A 21,791-nucleotide genomic window follows, 5' to 3' on the forward strand; every position below is an offset into this window, starting at 1 on the left:
CCTGAACGTTGTCTTGGGTATGTCGCCACTCTTTATCTTGAGCTGATAATAGTCTTATCTAAGGTTTATCTTTGAAAATACCTTTGCACCTTGTAGTTGGTCAAACAAATCATCAATGTGTGGCAATGGATACCGGTTCTTAATGGTTAGCTTATTCAATTCCTGGTAATCGATGCACATACGTAAGTTGCCATCCTTCTTTTTGACAAACAAAACTGGGGCACCCCAAGGCAAAACACTTGGGCGAATAAACCCCTTCTCCAATAATTCTTGCAACTGCATCTGTAACTCCTTCAATTCGGTTGGTGCCATCCTGTATCGAGCTTTAGACACTAGAGCTGCTCCAGAAATCAAGTCTATGGCAAATTCTAACTCTCTATCAGGCGGTAGATGCATCAGATCATCTGGAAAGACGTCGGAAAATTCTTTAACCACCTTTACCTCTTCTAGAGGTGTAACCTTTGCATCAACATCAAGTACCGATGCTAAGTAACCCTGACATCCACTTTCCAACAACTTTACCGCTTGAAGAGCGGAGACGAGGACCTTTCTAGCCCGTTTCATTTTATCTACTCGGTATACCAATTCTTTCCCTTCATCATCTGTCACCCTAATTAATTTTTCAGCACACATCACATTAGCTCAATGGGCCGACAACCAATCCATGCCCAGTATAACGTCAAAATTCTGCATATTGAATTTAATGAGTTGTGCATCCAATTTCTTCCCACTGATTTCCACTGGGCACGGCCCATACACCTCCTTCAACTGTGTAACTTTTCCGGTAGGTATACTAACAATCATCCCATGATCTAGTGTCCTGGGTGACATACCAAGTTTCTCGAAAAATCTCTTAGATATAAATGAGTGTGTAGCTCCTGAATCAAACAAGACATAGGCTGGTATACCTGATATAGGTAGAACACCTAGTGCAATAATGCATATAAGTACAGCAGGTCATCAACATTTAGCATAAGGAAAATCTTAAATTAAAATGTATCTGCTACCACTTTCGTACTGGCCTCAGCTTCCTCAGCTGATAAGGCATACATTCTTCCTTGCGGCTGATTCCCCCGAGTTAAGGGAGGTCTGTATACTGAGGGCTGACTGGATGGTAAGGTTGGTCTGACCCGACAATCTTTAGCATAATGCCTATAGGAGTGGCAATTAAAGCAACAGATCTGTGATGCCGAGACTGGGGCAGGGCCCCTTTGTACCTGACCTGATGCGGATGGGGGATGGCGTGACCTGGTGGCTGTAGGCGCCATACTAGTGTTTGGGCGAAAAGATGTAGAGCCCGAACCACCAGCTGGTCGAGGAAGGTAACCAGATGGCCTATAGGGCTGTCTATATGTAGGTCTAGAACTATACGACCCACGGTATACCTTGGATGAATTGCCCATGTCCAGAAATGGATTAGTCCTCTTCCACAACCCAGGTGTGAGGGACTGTTCTCCCTTCTGCTTATCTTCCATGGTTTTAGCCTTTTGCATAATCTGGCCATAATCTGTCAAATCTAAGACCTCGAGCATTGACCCAATAGATGCCTTTAATCCCTTCAGAAATCTTGCAGCCTTTTCTTCAGCTGACCCCATATGCCTAGGGGCAAAATGGAACAAGCTTTCAAATTGCTACTGATACTCAAGGATAGTCTTATTCCCTTGAGTTAATGCCATGAATTCCGTCTCTTTACCATCTCTGAAGCTACGAGGATAATGGTTGACCAAAAACAACTCCTTGAACTGCTCCCATGTGGGGTCCGGATGTGCGGCCAACAATATAGGCTTAGAGGCTTGCCACCAAGAGTTGGCTTCATTCTTGAGTTGTAGCCCCGCACAAATAAGCTTTTGTTCCTCAGTGCACTCAATTACCTCAAATATCTTTTCTAGCTCTTGGATCCACTGGTCCGGCTCTAGAGGATCACTCCCCACCTTAGAGAATACAGGTGGCAAGTTTCTCTTGAAATATTCCACTACCCTTGATGTATTATTCGTCGGTGGGTAATTGGGTGCATATGCCGTATAGTAAGGGTATAGAGGGGGCACCATATACGGAGGAATGTTGAGTGGCGGAATTGGAGGTGTACCTCAAGCTGGTGGCCCCATATCAGACCCTACAGGTGGGTCTTGTGGAGTGATTATCCAGGGATGTTGACCGAGTTGAGGAAGGTCTAACTGTTGCTGTATAGCAGCCATAAATGCCTGCTGTTGTTGGAGCATTTGTTGCTGGAAGGCTTGTTGTGACTGCTGGATTATGGTTGCAACATCACCCGGAGTAATGACTGGTGGAGGATCCGGAAGTGTAGTCACAGGTGGGTCCCTTTATGCCACACTCTGATCAAAGGTTTCTTGAGGTTGTGGGAGTGGGGTATGCCCCACCAAGCGGGACCTCCTAGGATTTGGTGGTCGACCGATCGGGCGAGGACCACGTGAGGTACCTTGTGCATTACTACCGGATCTAGTACGTACCATCGTGTCCTTGCACCTGGAACATACCATACACAAACATTGGTTAAGTACCTTAGAATTTACATCGACACACAATCATATGCCAACCCACGGGGTATTATAGTGTATGATGTCTTACAACTAGCCACAGCTTAATCCCGAAAATAAGGTGCTAGTGCTTCGACAAGTAGGACGATGGTCCCACTCGACTCTTTTTTTTTTTTTCATTATTACCTATCAATATTATATATATATATATATATATATTAATCTCCCTTTTTTTTAATTATTACCTATCAATATTATATATATATTAATCTCCCCCCCCCTTTTTTTTGTGTTTTTCTCCCAACCGGCGGGCTGCCCTCAGGCAGGTAGGTCGGGTCGGCGGGCTGCCACCGAAAATGCACAGGGGCTTTTAATCCCCTGTTTCCTCCTCTTTCTCTTATTCCTTCTCTTGGCCTACTTGGGGCGATTTTTGGGAGATTCTTGGCTCGTCCACTCGCGATTTCACTCAACGATTCCGTGGATTTTGGAAGTTCCAAACTCCTTTCACTCTCAAGTAAGCCTCTTCTCCGTTTCTCTTCTTGGAACATGTATTTTGGAGGTTGAATCCATTTATACTCCCCAAATCTTGATTTTTTTCATGTTTCTTTCCATAGAACAATCATTCCATGAGAATATGATGCTTTCTTTGTGATTCATTCATAGTTTTGGGCTTTACTACCCAATCTATGAGAGAAAATCCCAACCCATGCCCTAATTTTTCTAATTTGGGGTTTTCTTCTATCTCTACCCTTTTCTCCCCAACTAACAACTCAAATGAAATTCCTCATCCTTGATTTGCACTTACAATGTTGGAGAGATCATGGAAATTTGTATATGCTTGAAATCCCATCTCTTTCTCATGAAAATCCATCTCTTTTCCATGAAAACCCATCTCTTTTGTGTTGGGTTTCTTGAAAAAAAAATTCTGGGTTTCTATGATTCTCTTCACATCATTTCATACTTGTGGACAACTTAAATCTCTTTCATTCCTTGCACCTCAATGTCATAATAGAAGATTTCTTTGCATAATCTTGATTGTGTAATGATAGGCATTTCATTCATAGACATGTAAGCTTCAAGCTTTACACTATTATGGGACTTTTCATTTCTTAGATTGAACTTGCACATTGAGATTTGGGGTTTTCCATCATTTCTCACTTGCCGTGCTTTATACACCTTTGTTACGTTTCTATTTTGCAATGTGCTAGTGGATATCATGTTTTGGGGGCTTCCTCCCTCTTCATTTCTCCATAGTTTATCCACTTCTCTTTCTATCATAATCCACATTATGTATTTAGGTGCATTTACATGTGCATGCTCACCCATCTATTTTTTTCCTTTGTTATTCATCATCCTTACTTATCATTATTTCTTCTCTTTTCTTACTAGGATGTCTTCTCGCAAGGGAAAGGAACCCGCATCCTCTTCCAATCGACGTAGGGCCACAACTTCTAAGTGAAAAAGTGTAGGGACTAGTTCCCCAGCCCTTCGCACAAGGCGACAAGGACATGCCCCTATCGATCCTTTAGACTATGATGAGGGACTCTTCCGAAGTTTGGGGGCGGCAACCAATTGGCAAACCTTTCTAAAGAAGTCTGTGATGATGGAGAAGACCGTGGTAATCCATGATTTCAACAAGATTCAACTTCAAGAGAGATTTACTGCACTGGGTTGGTAGTCCATCCTTAACATCAATCGTCCATGCTATGAACAACTGGTTCGAAGATTCTACTATAATTTGGAGGTCTCTTACCAGTATGGGGAATACTCAATCACCAGCATGGTGAAGGGGGTGAACATTCACTTGACTGTGGACACCCTTGCTAGTATTTTAGATATTTCGTCAGTTGGACATCAATTCTATAGTCCCCCAAGGAGTAAGCCCGTGGGCCCATCCTTAAGTTCGGAGATGCAAGACCACATTTACGAGACCATTTGTGGCAGCAAGGAGCGTCCAGATTCTGAGACGACATTTTACCCGGAGGTTCGTGTATTTGCTCACTTGGTTCAGTTTAATTTACTCCTTAGAGGTCACCGGAACCAAGTAGGCTTCATGGCGGCCTACATAGCCTTTTGCATCTATAAGGCCTTGGAGGGAGGTGCCGATCACTTATGCTTGCCCTACATTATACTTAAGATTATAGAGCATCATACCACACACCCTGAGGACGGAGGATTCCCATATGGTAGGATCCTCACCAGGATCTTTGAGTTCTTTGGGGTGGATTTGAGTGGTGAGGAGGGAAAGACCCCAGCGGACAAATTTGACAGGGGAAACCTACAAAGGATGGGTCTCCAAGCTCTTATGGATGTACCTTAGAGAGCAGAAGCTCAAAGAGGCAGGGACAGGGGGAATGCCCACAGGGAGGATGTCCCCATGGAGGAGGAGGAAATTAGTGAGGAGGATGAGGATTATGTTCCTCAATTCGAGGAGGAGGACTTTCTGGACGAGGATATCCTCAAGGAGGAGCCTCTTGATTCAAGAGATGCTGATCCTGACTTTGCGAGGGCTGCAGGCCCACAGCATAGAGCCCCACCACCTAAGAGTGGTGCTTTTGACTTTGAGAGTATGATGACTACTATGAGGGCCTTGAAAGATGGGCAAGATCAGCTTCTGAGAAGACTAGATGAGAGTGCCACTAGAGAGGAAAATATCTTAGAAAGGCAGGCTACATTAGAGAGTTCCTTCCTAAGATTGGGCGAGGATTTGGACACAGCGGCCAACACTATTTCAGCGGATTTTCCCGACTTTGGAGGGATATACAACTAATGAACTCAAGGTTTGATTACTACGACCATCGGCTCAATGTTAGATCGAGGCCTAGGAGAGATGGGGTAGTAGAGTTAGACAATAACGAGGGTCTTTGAGGACTTAGTTCGCCCGTCTAAATCAGCTTTTTACTTGTCTCTATGTTGTTTATATTATTATTATATATTTTTTTTTGTACTCTTCTCTGTAATTGGACTTGCTAGTATGGTGTTGTGATGTTGTTGGTGACTTGTGGTTAGTTGTATGCTTGATAACTTATTGTAATTTAGTTGTAACAACGTTAGTTAGTCTTTATCGATTACACTTATTTGTATATATATGTTGTCTATCAGGTGTTTATGTATGAAAATTTTGAGAAATCTTGTTTTAGCGTCGTTATACTATCGAAATTTCATTAAATCCATACTCGATGGGTTATGAAATCAATAATTAATGTTTTATTTATTCCAAGCAAACTTTCTCTAATGCATACCATGAAATGCAATAATTAAATGCAACCATTTTTTTTTTTTTTTGGCTTTTAACTCTTTAAAGTTTTTACATTTACCCAATCTCATTTCCTATTATAGATTCTATGGGGTCTAAATGGTATGCTGTGAGTGGATAGAGCATCACGCTCTGATACCACCGTTGTCACACCCATTCTCACAGAATCGGACCGGTGATCGGGTAAACTCCTATTAACCCAAACCTGCCAGGATCATCTGATATAGTACCCAACCACAGCATACACGCAACTAAGATAATCGTTTAAAAGTTCAGTGGAAGACTTAATTTACCTGTAAATACCTCCAATATACTTGATACCCAAATTGTAGTATATAGATAAATACATGTGGGCCCGCAAATATGATATTTATACAAAAAGAATAACAATTCACATATCAAGTACACAAAAAGGGGTCATCAAAAGAATAAAAAAGTAAAACCTTGTACGGCGTCAATACTACGGTCCCGCAGCACAGCCCTCACATGTGCAATCCGTACCGTGCTCATACTCCTCGAGGACCCACCAATCCTCATTGGGAAACTCAACTATGGGGCCCGACCCTTGATCTTCAGGCTGGTGACCTGCAAAATCATCTAAAAGAGGTGCGCACGTGGGATGAGCTCACTAGCTCAATAAATGAAAAGGACCACATAACAATCACATCCATATGCACTACATGCTATGTAATTCATTTTAAACCTCACCCACCTAAACATTACTAAGTCTTTGGTTTAGTACTACTACAACCACAGTGCGCGTATACTCCGGGTACGAGTCGCGAACTCCATCCCGCGATACGCCCATAGGGCTGTCGGAGAAGGCCCACCGTGAGTACTCGAAAAAGTAAAGCATGCCGACTACCGGCTCTCAACATAAAAGTAAATGACAGAAAGTAAAGGTGCTGACTCCAGCAATTTAAAAGCAGTACAATTGGCCCTCTTGAATATACCACTGAGATTGCCGACTGTCCTAATGACCAGCCGGTCGTATGTCCAACCGCCACAGTGACCCGACACCCGTGACTACTGCTTCCCCACATTAGATAGCTGAGAAACTTGAATCTGAGCTACGGGCTGATCCTGAGCTGGATCATGATGCTATGGTTGCTATACTACGCAAGAATTATGGTGTTAATTGTGACGTTCCATATATGAAATTTTATAGAGCCTAACAAATTGCATTGAAAAAAAATGAAGATAGTCACTCGAAGTCACTCTTTTTTACCTGCATATGGTAGGCTAATACTGCATAGAAACCCAGGAAGTATTTTTAAACTCTAATATGAGCACAGAAATGACAAACCCAGGTTTGTTTGCTTCCATGCATGTAAGGAAGATTTTGTGAATGGTTGCAGACCATTCTTGGGAATTGATGGTTGCTACTTGAAGGGCAAGTATGGTGGTGTTTTATTATCAGTCGTAGTTGTTGATGGGAACAACTAAGTGTTACCAATTACCTATGGAGTTGTGAAAATTGATAATAAAGCAAGTTGGAGATTTTTCCTTGAATGTTTATATGAAGCACTGGGAACTGCTGGTGATAACACTTCTTTGACATTTATGTCAGACGGTCAAAAGGTATACCATTCTATTCCTTGAAGATAGTATTAGGATTTCCTCTTTTTTTTTTTGAATGGTTAGTTTTTAATTGATTGAATTGTGTGTTTCATAGGGACTGGCAGATGTCATCCATGATATATTTCCCAATGCTCACATTCAAAATTGTAGTAGACACATCTACATGAATTTCAAGGGAAAATACAATAGTCTCTTATTGAAGAAGTATTTCTGGGAAGCTTCCACAACACCTACTATGCATCTATTTTAGAGTGCAATAAATTTCATCAAAGAGATAAATGTCAAGGCATATGAGTGGTTAAAGAAGAAGCCGCCAGCATTATGGTCTCGACATGCTTTCTATATTGGTTGTAAGAATGATGCAATCACAAACAATATGATAGAAAGTTTCAACAACTGGGTTGGACCACTCCGTAGTAAACCCATATTGTCTTTGATTGATAGTATTAGGATTAAAATAATAGAGAAATTGAATAAGAGACACTATCAAAGTTGTACAATGAATGGGACTGTCACTCCTGTTGTGAAGAAGAAGATTGCTGAAGTATATGAACTCTCGAGGAAACGTAAGGTGTACCTTAGTAACACAAATGAATTTGAGGTAGCAGATTCTTTCTAGAGAAGACATGTAGTCAATCTGAAGTTGCGAACCTGTGGATGCAAAGATTGGGAATTATTAGGTATACCTTACAAGCATGGAGTGGCTGCTATTGCTCATAAGCAAGAAAAAAATGAAGACTACAGTGGAACTTACTTCACAAAGGATAACTACATGAAGACATATGAACATATAATATATCACATCCCAGATGTATCAGAGCTAAACATTGGTTCAGATCTAGGGGTTGTCCAACCACCACTTTTGAATAGAGGAGTTTCTAGACCGAGCAAGGGTGAAAGGAAAAGGGAACCTGGGGAGGCACCTCCTGCTGACTTTAGAAAGAATACAAGATCTCTTAGATGTGAGATTTGCAAGAGACCAGACCATAATAAGAGAAATTGTGGAAGAGGCTCTCATGAGAGAAAGAAGAAGGGTTCTTCAAGCCATAGATCTACTGGGAAGGTATATCATATTATCATTTTCTTGCATTTTTTTTTTTAAACCTATAATATACACTAATGCTGATGTTGCATTTTTTTTGTTTTTAAAGGAAAAAAGAAGCGACAATGATAACCAAGAAGATGCAAGCTTGTCCCAAATGGTTACTAGGTCACAAGTTTCTACAACAACTGATGTTGGTGATTCAGTACAAGCAAGACTTAAAAGGAAGATGACAAATAAGTGGGAGAAGAGGAAAGCAAGGAAGAAGTAGGAGATGGTGATAGAGGAAGGTGGAGAATTGGAGATTCACTTTTTTTTTTTTTTTTTTTAATCATTATGTAATTTGATGGATATACTGAGTCATGATGATGTTTAAAACTTGAATCATGTGATAGGAAAAACTTTTGATATATAAGTGATGGAGTCATGGGGACCTTTGGAACTTGAATCATGTAATGTAGGAAACTTTTGATATATGATGGAGTTATGATGTTGGATTTCATGATTTTGAATCTATAAGATTGTATATGAGGGATTTTTAAATCAGGTATTTTCAAATGTTAGTATTATAGGGGAAATGCTGTCCAATTTTTCAAAAAATTATTTTTTAATTTTCTAAATCAGGTATTTTTAGATGTTTGTAACTTACTTCACATATATGTATGAAAACAGCAATGGTAGAAATAAGATCACATTCTAATTACCATAGTGGTTTCAATTACATATTCCTTCAACCAGCCCAACCATACCAAACATCAAAGAGTTCTGGATTAGGTACATTGATATCAAAATCCTAAAGAAACATCTTAACAAAGACATCTAAACTTTTACAACCATTACAACCAATAAAACAACCACAAAACATTAAACAACTTGTCCAAGCAGCTTCAAGCTTTCATTGAATCTCTCCACCTGCTTCAATCTTATTTTCATACTATGTATCTCATACTTCAACTGTTGAAACTCATGAGTGCTTGGGTTGTTTGATGTATCATGAGGGCTTGGGTTGTTTGAAGGTTCACTTCTGACTGCTGTCACATTCACTAGCTCACACCAAGCAAAAAAAAACCACATTTATTCTCCTGTACAATCTCTGAACATGTGTAGTAAAGTCTATTGGGGTTTTCTCTGGACTCCGATACCTTGACTGCAGCTCTTCTGTGACATTTGCATATAACGTTAACATACCTCAGACCATCGACTTGGTTCATGAAAGTTACACTGCAAGTAGACATCGTATCTGCAATACCCAAAAGTTTAAACTCAATAAGATATACTAAAAAATAATCCCAACCATTGCATCTTAGAAATAATCGCAAAATTTTATACAATATGTATCAAAAACCTCAAAGTGTGCCTATACTGCCAATGAAAAAGCTGTACTTAGTTTGAATATAGCAAACAAATGTCCATAACTATTTGTTTATACAACTACCTGTTACATATGTTAAAGAGAAGCCTATCATCAAACTCTCCAATGCATTTTTCAAGGCAATTCCTCCTTATGTAGGAATCCATCCTTAATGCTCTATTCATAAGCTTAAAAGAAGCAAGCAAGCATAAATCACATATCATCAAATGCCCAAACCCTAGGTTCATCCCCAACACATAAGATTTTAGAACAGAGAAAGGGCATACACACACAGAGAAAGGGCATACTCACTCTCAGATTCGGTTTAATGTTCGTTTACGTGGGTTTTATACCTTCCTCATCATAAGCTTAAAAGAAGCAAGCAAGCATAAATCACATATTATCAAATGCCCAAACCCTAGGTTCATCTCCAACACATACGATTTCAGAACAGAGAAAGGGCATACACACACAGAGAAATGGCATACTCAAGCTTAGATTCAGTTTAATGTTCGCTTACCTGGGTTTGCCGGCGTGAATCGATCGGAGACAAAGCTTCTTCACCAGGAATGGTTGTTGAGGCTGATTTGCAGGGGTTATCGGTGTTCACCTTCTTCAATTTCGGTTTAATGTTTGCTTACCTCGCCATCGTGAATCGATCGGAGACAGGGAACCTTCACCATCGATCGGAGACAGAGAACCTTCACCTAGAATGGTTGTTGAGGTTGATTTGCAGAGGTGCTCGGTGTTCGAAATTCTCATTTTAATGGGTATTTCCCCTAAAGGGTATAATGGTCCTCTCAACAAAAGACTTAGATTAATAAAAGGGTATTTAAGTCTTTTCATGTTTGAAATTAATAGAATCCATCCTCACAGCGTCAGCTTCAGGGGAGGGGGTGTAATTTCCTCAAACCCTTAGATCCACTTATAATTTCGGCAAACTATATGGGAGGGGATGTAATTTTCCCTAAAAAAAAATTCAAAAAATATGAAAATTATAAAAGTCAATATGGGACAATTGATGGAGGAATTAAAGGAATAGATAATGGGAGTGATGGATTGCATAGAAGGTTCAGCAAGTGAGAATAAAAATTGATTGGATGATTGACTTAAAGGTTGGGTTGTTACAAGATCGGGTAGATGGAGGATAACCCATTGGCGGAGATTGTTAGGGGGAATGAGAGAGAAAATGGAAGAGCACCTAAAATAGGAGGTAGATAATCTAGGAATAAATAGAGTGGAGAGATCGTTGTGACAGAGAGTAATCCTTTTGCTTTCTCGCGGACATGAGGTTTGGAAAGGTAAAGAATTATGGACTTCGTCCAACACTCAACCTCGAACGAAGAAGATCTCAAACAATGAATTCTTCAGGGTTTTAAATCACCTAACAGAAGATTTCTAACGGAAAAAAAAAAACCACCTAACATGACATCGTATTTCTTCTGGGTTTTAAACCAAAAAAATCACCTAACAAAAGATTTCTCTTATTAAGAAAAAAAAAAAAAAAAAAAAAAAAAAAAAAATTCCAACTAACAGAACATCATATTGACATATTGGATCGGGCGATCTTGAATACTCCATCCAATGAATGATACCGAATACTTTATTAGGATTGGTGTTGGCGACACTGATTCTAAAAGAAAGGATGAGAAGGGTAATAAGAATTAAAGAGTAGGGACTAACATGGAACGAAGGGAAAATAGACGGATATGGCAGAGTTGAACTAAAATGGTGGGGCAGTGTAGGAAATAAATGAAAAAATAAAAAATAAAGGAAGGACACAAAGAGGAGTCGTGTGGGAGAGTGGCTACTGACTTCTCTCCTACAGTCCTACTTGGAGGCGAACCAGATAACCAGCGAGGAAGACGCTAGGTTGCGACACAGAAGGGGGGCGACCACTTGGGAGTAAGCCGACTTCTGCGGGGGAAGGATCCGCTGCGACCTGGACGGAGGACAACTCGAGGTGGGAGCTAGAAACCAGGTTTTTTTTTTTTTTTTTTTAAATCTTTTTTTTTCAGTCTCTCGCTCTCTCCACTTTTCTTTCTCTGGAACCCTAGTAGGGTAGGGTAGGGTAGGGGGAAGGGTCGATCGTTTGTGGGGGTACTGGAAGGGAAAGCGGTGAGGGTGGTTCTGTGGGAATCAAAGGTGACGGGTAGGGTTTCACTGGAGTCGATGTTACAGGAAGGGATTAGGCCTGCTGCAGGAGAGGGAAGTAACGAAGGCGGTTGGGTTTCTTTTTTCTTTTTCTTTTTTATCACACGAACCCTAGAAGCGGGTCGATGGGGTTTCTGTCAGATGACAGGAAAGCTCTGGAGTTTTTTTTATTTTTTTTTTTCACTGCTGGTATGGTTAGGAAGAATAGTAATGGGAAAGAGAATAGGGAAGAAGAGAGATGGATGGGGAAGGAACCTTCGGCTCTGGTACTAAATCGGTGGAGGGAGTCACACAAAAAGAAAAGGGGGGGAGGTGAATTGCACGCAGCCAAGGGCTGCCAAGCCACGCTGGTACACACCCCACAAACTAATCTCAATTCATTCTTCAAATCTACTCAATACTTCTGCACCGGTTACATATTTGTGAGAGAAAACAATCTCAAAAATAGAAACCTACGATACTAGGGAACAAACTCAAATTGGAAACACAATAACCTACCAAATCTACCCAAGCAAGAAAACGAGGAAATAACTTCTTCGTATCTATCTCCTACTTAAGCTAACAAGATAAAAGATTGCATGTTAATCCCGAAATAAAAATAAATTAAAATAAAATCCAGAAAATCCTACTAGACCAAAGACTCAAATATTGATTTGGTTCATCTCCGTTTGTATACCCAAATGGACGGTTCATCTCCATTGGATACTCAAATGGGTTTGGATTAGTCGAAGGTTGTGCACTTGCATCAGAGTTACTCTAGTCAATATACTAAATTTGATCAACTTCCCAACATTGAAACCAATAACAAATTTATCCTAAGACTAGAAGCATATAAGTAGTCAACTTAGAAAAAAAAAAAAAAAATCTATTTCATTCAACTTTAATTAAAAAACTCCAACTCCTTCAATCTGCGTCTTGTCATCATTTCCCATATAAATGAAGTTACACTTATTATTAGCACTTGCTTGAACCCTTACAAGGTATTGGAGACATGTGCAATTGCTTCAGAACCCACCATAATCTATACTTAACAATTGTAGTATTAATCTCATCAAGAATCAAGGTTGCTGACATATCCTGGGGTTGTTTTTCGCTTGACTTTAGGAAAAAGTAGCATTAAGAGTTCTTACGCCCAAGCTTCTTCCAAAAATAGCATATTGCAACATCCTTCTTTTTCAGCTTAGCATATTCTTGACCTGTGACATTGGATAAGAGATCATCCACAGTCCATTCCAAACCATAGGAAAAAAAATTGCCTTATAGTCATAAGAATCAGGTAAAGAGGGTAAAATAAATGATATCTTTGTTTCCTCTCAATTGGTCTTCCCTGAAGAGCTAACTCACCAGCAATGGCAATTATATTGTTCACATGCTCTCTATCACCTCCTTCAGAGAATTTAGTTCTAATGATTTTTTCTCACAGTTCTTCAATATGTTGGCTTGATTTCTTGCTAAATTTCATTGCTAGAATATTTAAAAATAGCTTAGCAGAGCACTATTAATATTTCCAAGCATAAGAGAATCCCTCTTGTATTCCAACATCAAATATTTGACCTTATTATCAGTCTATGTTTATTTCTTATAAGAAACTTTGAAAGATTTGGTGGGATGTACACCAGGTGTAGGAGGACAGTCCCATTTAATATAGAAGAATATAATTTTTACAACCAATGAACAAATCAATTTTATGCCTCCATTCAACATGCTTGGGTAAAAAAAAAGATGCATTTTTATAATGTCCGACATGTTTAGAGAGCTAGAACGGGAAGAATTGGTCTTTTGTCATAAGCGTGTAACATGCATAATAAAATTTGAGGCCAAGACCCATTTCACCATTACACAAAATAATAAAAGATTATACAACATGTGTCATTATCAAACAATACAATGATATCTCAAATCCATCTCGTATCTGATGGGCACATATAGGAATTTTGTCAATTAAGAAACAAAGGAATAATCAATTATCAATCCGATGATATCAAACTCTTTCTGTATCCAATGGGCATAGGGAAGAATTCAGTCAATCAAGGGTCAATTGTGTCTTATTTGATGAGCGCCAACACAAGGGATCCACCAGCCAATGCACATTCCTAAATCGTCTATGTGTTTAATCGATAGGTGTCAATATGTCGAAGAGTTGGAACAATGAACTAAGGGCCCGTTTGATAACGTTTCAAGAAACGGAACAAAAAGCGTTTGATAAAACTGTTTCGTTTCACTTGTTTTCACAAATAGAAATTGAAATTTCTACCTATTTATGGTTCAAGAAACGACCCTCTACTTGTTTTGCCGTTTTGGAAACGACTCGTGGCCATTCTTTCACTGATTACTATCGACTTCCAGAAACATGACTTATCAAACACCTTCAATTCCTTTTCTGTTTCTAGGAACGAAAATTTATGTTTCTGCCGTTTCTTGAAACAGAAACTGCAGAAACGTTATCAAACGGGCCCTAAGCATCCCCAAAAATTATCCACTCCAAATGCTTGAACCCATACTCCCATTGAAACCAATCGGATTGGTTATATTAACAATGTAATATATATCAAAACCTATACTCACTAATTTTTGAGATGGGTGTATATATATATGAAACAAAAGAGTATATAATTTAACATAGGCTCACATAAATAGATTCGGTTTGGTTTAAAGTGGCCCACAAAATATAATAAATAAAAATTGTTTCAAAAGGCAAGGCAAGAAATTTCCAATTAAGATTGGATTACATTAGGGATCAACCCTAAGCGTTACTTGTTTGCATATGATCATGATTTAACCAAGAGCATTCAAGATGAGGTCTTATGGTATATGCTCTTTGCCGTTGATATTGTTTTGGTGGATGAGACAAAAGTAGGGATTAATGCTTAATTGTTCCTACAGATTTAATCCGATATGGCCTGGTAAAGAGAAAGGTGTTGAGTACATATGTGGATATAATTAAAGACATGCATGAGGGCATGATGACTAATGTGAGGTTTGTGGGAGGTTGAGGCAAGGAATATCCAATTGGCAATTATGATTGGATTACATCAAATATCGGCCTCAAGCCCCTATTTGTTTGTGTTTATCATGGATGAATTAACCAAGGGCATTCTAGAGAAGGTCACATGGTATATGCTCCATGTAGATGACATCGTTTTAGTGGATGAGACTAAAGCAAGGATTGACACTAAGTTGGAGCTATGGGGATCAAAATTGGAAACAAGAAGTTTTAAGATTAGTAGATTGAAGACGGAGTATGTGAAGTGTAGCTTTAGCCACTCTATGATGGATAATGAAATGGTGAAAATTGAGGAGATAGAGATTCCACAAAGTGACTATTTTAGATATATGGGGTCTACCATAAATAAAGAAGGTGACATATAAGATGATATTTCACAGAGAATTAAAGTGGTATGGATGAAGCGGAAAGGTGCGCCCATAATCTTATGTGAACCATCCAAAATGTATTTATATTTGTATGGATACATGTAATCGACCCCATTAAGTCGGGATAAGATTTAGTTGTTTGTTGTTGTTGGAATTTAGGAGATCAACTTTGGAAACAAGAGGTTTCATGATTAGAAGATCGAAGATGGAGTAAATGAAGTGTAACTTTAGTTTCTCTATGATGGATAACGATATGAGAATATTGAGGAGATAGAGATATTGCAAATGACTATTTTAGATATTTGGGATCAACCATAAATAAAGAAAAATTCTATAGGATTGGCGTATGACCGACTATGATGTATGAGGTAGAATGTTAGGCTGTTAAGAAGTGTCATATAGAGAGGCTATGTGTAGCAGAGATGAAGATGTTAAGACGGACGTGCGACAAAAATAGAAGGATTAAGTTAGGATCGCATTTGAGATGATTTGGGAGTTGGTCCGATCAATGACAAGCTCGGAGAAGGTTATTTAAGGTGGTATGGCCATGTCTAACGAAGGGCTGGGGATGCCCCAGTAAGGAGGAGTGATTCGATTCCGATTGAAGGAGCTAAAAGATCTACGGACAGACCCAAAACGACTATAGGAGAAGTGGTGAGGAATGACATATGTAGTCTAGGTCTTGTCCCAAGTATGACTTCAAATTGAGCCGATTGGAGGGCAATGATCCATGTAGCCGACCCCATTTAGCTGAGATTTTTTTGATTTGTAGGTGTTAGGCTTCTTTCTTTTTACTCTCATTTCCCCTTTTCTTTTTGTCTTTTTTGTTTCTACGCGGATCCATGTAACCGATCCTATTAAGTTGGAATAAGGCTAAGTTTGTTGTTGATGTTTCGAAAGGGCAAAACAAATGGCTTGACCATACATGGCCTAATGACTTTGGCCAATGGCTGATAACTTGGCTTATTGAGCCAACAAAGAATGGTAAGTAGTTTGGTTTAAGTCATCACTTTTTTGTAATAATGATTTGTCATGATGCCTATTCAACTTTCAATGCATCAATATGTCTTATCAAATTTCATGTTAATTTTCAAGTCCCAAAAATATTTTCCACTTCCAATGACATTTTTTTTTTATTTTCAATGTCTTTTCAGGGATCTGCATCAACTGCTCTTTTTTTCTCTTTTCTTTTTTTTTTTTTTTTTTTTTAATAGTTATCGTATCGAACTGTATCGGTGGATACTACGTGATACGGTCGATACTTACCTGCAAAAGTTTGAAAAAAAGGTTGCGTACAATAGAACTCAAAACTGAGAGTCTCTACAACCCCTTAATCGATGATTTTTCAATTGTTTGACTTGGGGCTTTGAATCATACATAGATAACGATTCTAGACCTGCAATCAGTTTTTTGTTTCGATTGTTGAAGCACCATCAATCTCAGATATATATAGTGTGTAAGTGAGGTAACTTAAAAAATCTCTACTTTGTCACTCAATTCCGTGTTTTTAGCTCTGGGTTTTTTTTTTTTTTTTTTTTTGAGTATATTATGGAAATTGAACCCCCTTTTTTTTTTTTTGGCAGTATTCATTGCATGGTTTTGAGCCTTGATTTGTGACTTTTCCTAGAAAACCAAAATGGGTTCATGTGGAAAAATCCGATCTTCTTGCCAAAAAACGGCTGATATCATGTTGGGAAATTATTTGAGTGGTCATAATTGTTGTACTTTTTGTTTTTCCCTATTTTCAGGATATAAAAAAATAAGGGAAAAATAAAAAATTAGAGATAATTGATGTAAATTGGTTCAATGTAGTGTGAGAACTACATGTATTGAATGAAATGCAATTGGACTTTAATTGATGCATTTTTCTATTTTTTATTTATTATCTTTTTTTTTTATATTTCTGAAAAATATATATATATATATATAACTGATGCAATATAGACGTACTTGCTTTTTTTTTTTTTTTTTTTTTTTGAAGCAGTTTTTTCTATTTGTTATGTTATTAATGTAAGAAATCCCATCCTTCATACATAATCAATTGAATACACTTTTTTCGTTGTACTTTGTTTTTTCGTTGTACTTTGTTTTTTCGTTTTTAGTTTTTATACATGATATATTTAACATATTGCTTATTTATAGTGTTTTATGCTTAAAAGATTGGCAAATTTGACAATCCCTATGAAAGCATGTAGTGAAAGCTAAACAAGTCAAGAACTGATTATTGAATTAGCAGAACACATTGTCATGCATATTGTAACTGCTTAATATCTTTAAACAAGATTTGAGTTGGACATGAATGGATTAAAGAGATTAAAGCCTCCTTGTATATGGACCCTTTAATGGGCAGTATTAATACTTCATCACACGCATCCAAACCGGTACTGATTACCATAGCATGTTTTGTTGTTTGATAATATATTCTGTAACATGACATTTTGCTGTCACATTGCCTGGACATCCGTGTATGGCATCAAATACATAGCTTCAGCTTTGAAAGGGAGAATTCAAATTCATTTTTTGCTAAAAGTGATTATTCATTTTGTTTTTGACAAGTTTTCCCATAAATTTCCCTAGTACCTCCAGTCATGTTACTAGATTGATGCAGCAAGGGGACAAAATTCCTGTGGGTAATTGGACCAAGGGGATTTTGAAGGAGAAAGTCACAAAACTAAACTTAACCAAGATGATTTAGTGGAGAAAATAAGAAAACAGCAGAAATAATGGAAGAGAATAATAGTAGAAAGTAGAAAGCTAGACAAACGTACCATCAAAGTCAATTGTCAACTAGGTTGCTACCCTGGGAGAAAATGCAATAACAAAGGAGAAATCGCCCATGATTCTTATTACGCCAGACCAATACCAATACCCTAAGGTATCCATTCGTCAACTGAACACCAAAAACTGATCCAATGGTCTGGAGCATATCCAAACTACTCAACTGGGCCATTGGGATGCTCCTGCATCAACCATCATAGATACTTGATATTGAGCATCTCAAATTATGCTGTAGCAAAGCTTAAATTGCCTGGTACAGGCATATAAAATTTTGCATAGCACCAACTGATTGCAGGGTTTGAACATTGAAAAATCTGTATACAAACTAATTTCTATCATTCTTGAGAAATTCTTAGCTTTCTTTTTTCCTAGATCCCCCCCCCCTATGCTATGTTTTTGTTTGTTCTGGTTGTGTTATCTTCATGTTGGTGCTCATTTAGTTCTTTTGTTGCTAAAGTACAGTGAATGATACGATGTCGAATTCTTCTGGAGGACTAGGAAAGCATAGTGCAAACTCTGGGAATCTTATGCAGGAAGAATCTGTAAGGCTGGTGATATCGAATGAGCCAAGGATAGCTGAGGTCAATGTCCTACAAACTCGAGCAGGAATTAGGTTTAAATCTTTCAGCTGGTGGATGAAAGCCTTACTATGGTGCTGCATTTTGATAGTCCTTCTCCTTGTTTTCTTGAAATGGGGAGTACCATTTCTTCTTGAAAAGGTAGCTCCTGATCTTATTTATTTTTGCTTCTTTTTTTTTTTGGGTGGGGGATGTTGTTCAGAATACAGACCTTAGTTTTGTTCACCGTAACTGATTACTCTCAGAGACATATGGTTTAAGTCCTGACATCGTCAAGCTATTGATTCGTTAAGGAATATCATTCAATTAATGGGTTCAGTTTTTGGATGGGTAATAGCCCAAAAATCATATCCATAGCTTGAAATCCAGACAGGCGTCAAACTGAAAAGGGCCATTCTAGTTCTTTTCCCCTGTTGTACCTCTTCTTTTCACCAAGGCTTTGTTCACTGGTCTCGAGAGTAGAAGAAAGAGGAGAAAAGAGAAAAGGAAAAGAAGGGAAAGGAAAAATAAAGTTGAAAATTCCAACTTTCAGAATGTCTTCTTTGTCTGGAAACTATCAGTAGAAAAGAAAATCAAAGAACTGAAAACATAAATTAAGCTAATAACTAACAACATATTAGTCCAGGGCTTTTCAAGGGACTGTTATTGATGCCATGCAGTGCCCTCTGTAATTTAAGACAACTTCCTAGAGGAAAAAGGAAAACTTTCCTCATTTCCATGAGATTTCTGCAGCAGCCAAGTGCAGGAAGAGGGTTTGGAGAATAAACGGTCGGGACTCATGCAGGGCATTTCCTAGTCAAATAAACATAATTAGAAGTGGAATTTTCATGGGGTCCATTCCATTTTGCTTCCCCCCCCCCCCCCTTTTTTTTTGGTGCTTTCTTCCTACTGAAAGCCTCTAGGGAACTGGAAGTAAAATGGTGGCTGCTTCTGCTTAACCTGATGAGACTGAGCTGTTGAGTTCACTTTTTTAAAGTTATGATCATGAGTTTATTTCCTTGATGTTCCCTAAAATGCCTTACTTCCATATGGCTACTCGAAATTTCTTCTTACCATGGTAGTAATATTTTTGTCTATGGTATTGTTCTTGGACACAAAAGTTCAAGTCTTGCCGCAGACAACCTAAGCATATGCAGAGAGGGGTATATTTTTTCTGTAAAGGTTAACCCAATTAAATGTTAAACATATCGTGTATTCTGTGTGGTGCTGTCAAGGATTGTGAGCTTTACATCTTCTGTTCTTTTTCCTTTTTCTTAGAAAAACATGATGTCTTTGCTGTTGCCAGCATCATATAAAACTTGATCTGGCATGTCTGTCACTGTCTTCTCTTGCAGGTTCTCCTCCCGATTATGCAATGGGAAGCTACTGCCTTTGGGAGGCCTGTTCTTGCTCTTGTGCTTGTTGCCTCTCTGGCATTATTCCCTGTAGTTTTAATTCCTTCTGGACCCTCCATGTGGCTGGCGGGGATGATTTTTGGATATGGTATTGGGTTTGTGATCATCATGGTTGGCACCACCATCGGGATGACCTTGCCCTATTTGGTTGGATTACTGTTCCGCGACCGCATCCATGTAAGATATTCTCTAATTTTGGGCTTCGTTGCAATAATTGTAGCATGAATCTTGATTTTGAAATGTTCCTAATTTCCTTCCATTTCCAATATTCATATTTAAATTTCTAAAAATGTACAGCAATGGTTGATGCGATGGCCCCAGAACGCTGCTGTTCTTAGGCTGGCTGGGGAAGGAAGCTGGTTCCATCAGTTTCGAGTTGTTGCACTCTTCAGAGTTTCACCGTTTCCCTACACTATTTTCAACTATGCTATTGTGGTAACAAATATGAGATTTTGGCCCTACATATGCGGATCAATTGCTGGAATGGTACCTGAATCATTCATTTACATCTATAGGTTAGTTGTTTCTCAATCTTTCATGAGATTGTTTACTGTTATAGGAAAGGAGATGAGGGTCCTTTTCCCATCATTAATGATGGAGAAAGGGCCTCATCGCTAATAAGACTCAAATCTCCGGGTGTTTTGCCCATTACACCTACATCACAACTAGTTATTCAATGGATGGGACTGGCTGGATCGATTTTTTGGCTAAGAAAACTGGGGCCACTGGAATGTGATTCTGGAACCCCATTGGGAATGGTTATTGAGAAGGGTTCTTCAACGGGATATATAATTTATTGTTGCTTTACCTGGTTTTATGGTTCCCACCTCGTTGATTTCTCCAATACTATTCCTGTTGCTTCTTGTGGATTTGAGTGCAGTGGGCGATTAATAAGGACGTTGACAGACATGAAGTATGGAAACCATCACCTGACCACTGTGGAGATTGTGTACAACATTATCTCCTTCATTGTTGCAATAGTTGCCACGGTTGCTTTTACTGTCTATGCAAAGAATGCCTTGAACGAGCTTGAAAGGGCCGAGAGTGATAAAGAAGCTGGCATAACTGATCATTGCAGTTTTGAAATGGAAAAACTTCCACCAATTAGTCCGGAACATTTAGTTCTCTCGTCTGTTTCTGCATAACCTGCAGACATGGAGTCATGTGGATGCTGTAAAGTTGTGGTAGTAGATAATAGTTTTCTGATGTGTTATCCCCTTGGGTCTTTGTTATTGTCGGGGTGGGATGGGGGGTTGATACAAGTGGATATAATACAGTGAAATACGACGAAAATAGAACAGAAGGGTTTTCCTGTATCGATTCTTTCAACTAGTTATTTCAACACAGCCATTTATATGTCAAAGTTATGCAGGATGGTAGTGAGGCACAGTTTTCCTAGCCATTCTGTATATGAACTCTTACCTAACGGTCCTAAATACTTCAACCCAAAAAAAATAAAAAATCATAAGTACATGCAACATGGCAATTCACATGGGCCCAGATTTTGTCGATAGTTTAGATTATTGGATCCATGCTCACTTGTTAAGTTTTACTCTAAATGGAATTTGCAAGTGGTAGGTTGTATGAACTGTGTACTTTTGGTTTTGAAACATAAAGGTCCACAAGTTTCACAATGCACATAACATGTTAAGTTTTAGTCGAAATGGAGTTTGTCAAGTGGTAGGTTGTATGAGCTGTGAACTTTTGGATTTGAAACATAGAGGTCCAAAAGATCCACAATGCGCATATATGTAGAAAGCTTCTTATTAGAATGGAAATGAGCATCTAGG

The 21,791-nt window shown here is 38.7% G+C and overlaps 1 protein-coding gene and 1 long non-coding RNA gene across 5 annotated transcripts; one reads left to right on the forward strand and one right to left on the reverse strand.

The window, feature by feature from the left end:
* Positions 1–9,049: 9,049 nt before the first annotated feature.
* Positions 9,050–10,433, reverse strand: LOC122091091. The gene is made up of 2 exons (XR_006143813.1): positions 10,246–10,433; positions 9,050–9,614 (listed from the first exon to the last, which is right to left on the reverse strand). It is a non-coding gene; the product is annotated as an uncharacterized LOC122091091 (long non-coding RNA).
* Positions 10,434–11,492: 1,059 nt separating this feature from the next.
* LOC122091990 (TVP38/TMEM64 family membrane protein slr0305) lies at positions 11,493–21,317 on the forward strand. Of its 4 annotated transcripts, none has more exons than XM_042662265.1 (5): positions 11,493–11,706; positions 18,487–18,748; positions 19,942–20,178; positions 20,299–20,516; positions 20,882–21,317. In XM_042662265.1, the coding sequence occupies exons 2-5, from the start codon at positions 18,503–18,505 to the stop codon at positions 21,144–21,146; spliced, it is 966 nt and encodes a 321-aa protein (XP_042518199.1). In that variant the 5' UTR covers positions 11,493–11,706; positions 18,487–18,502; the 3' UTR covers positions 21,147–21,317. The 4 variants fall into 4 exon arrangements, with proteins under 4 accessions (XP_042518199.1, XP_042518200.1, XP_042518201.1 ...); XM_042662266.1 differs by having other exon boundaries at positions 11,493–11,688; XM_042662267.1 differs by having other exon boundaries at positions 11,493–11,688; positions 18,492–18,748.
* The last annotated feature ends 474 nt before the right edge of the window (positions 21,318–21,791 follow it).

This window comes from Macadamia integrifolia, chromosome 10 (assembly GCF_013358625.1).
Source record: "Macadamia integrifolia cultivar HAES 741 chromosome 10, SCU_Mint_v3, whole genome shotgun sequence".
NCBI classification, from domain to species: Eukaryota; Viridiplantae; Streptophyta; class Magnoliopsida; order Proteales; family Proteaceae; genus Macadamia; species Macadamia integrifolia.

Excerpts from the sequence above, each read along its gene's own strand:
- LOC122091990 (XM_042662265.1), top strand. The coding sequence starts at position 18,503 with ATGTCGAATTCTTCTGGAGGACTAGGAAAGCATAGTGCAAACTCTGGG. Across the intron at positions 18,749-19,941 it reads TACCATTTCTTCTTGAAAAG|GTTCTCCTCCCGATTATGCA; the intron begins GTAGCTCCTGAT and ends CTTCTCTTGCAG. Across the intron at positions 20,517-20,881 it reads TCATTCATTTACATCTATAG|TGGGCGATTAATAAGGACGT; the intron begins GTTAGTTGTTTC and ends ATTTGAGTGCAG.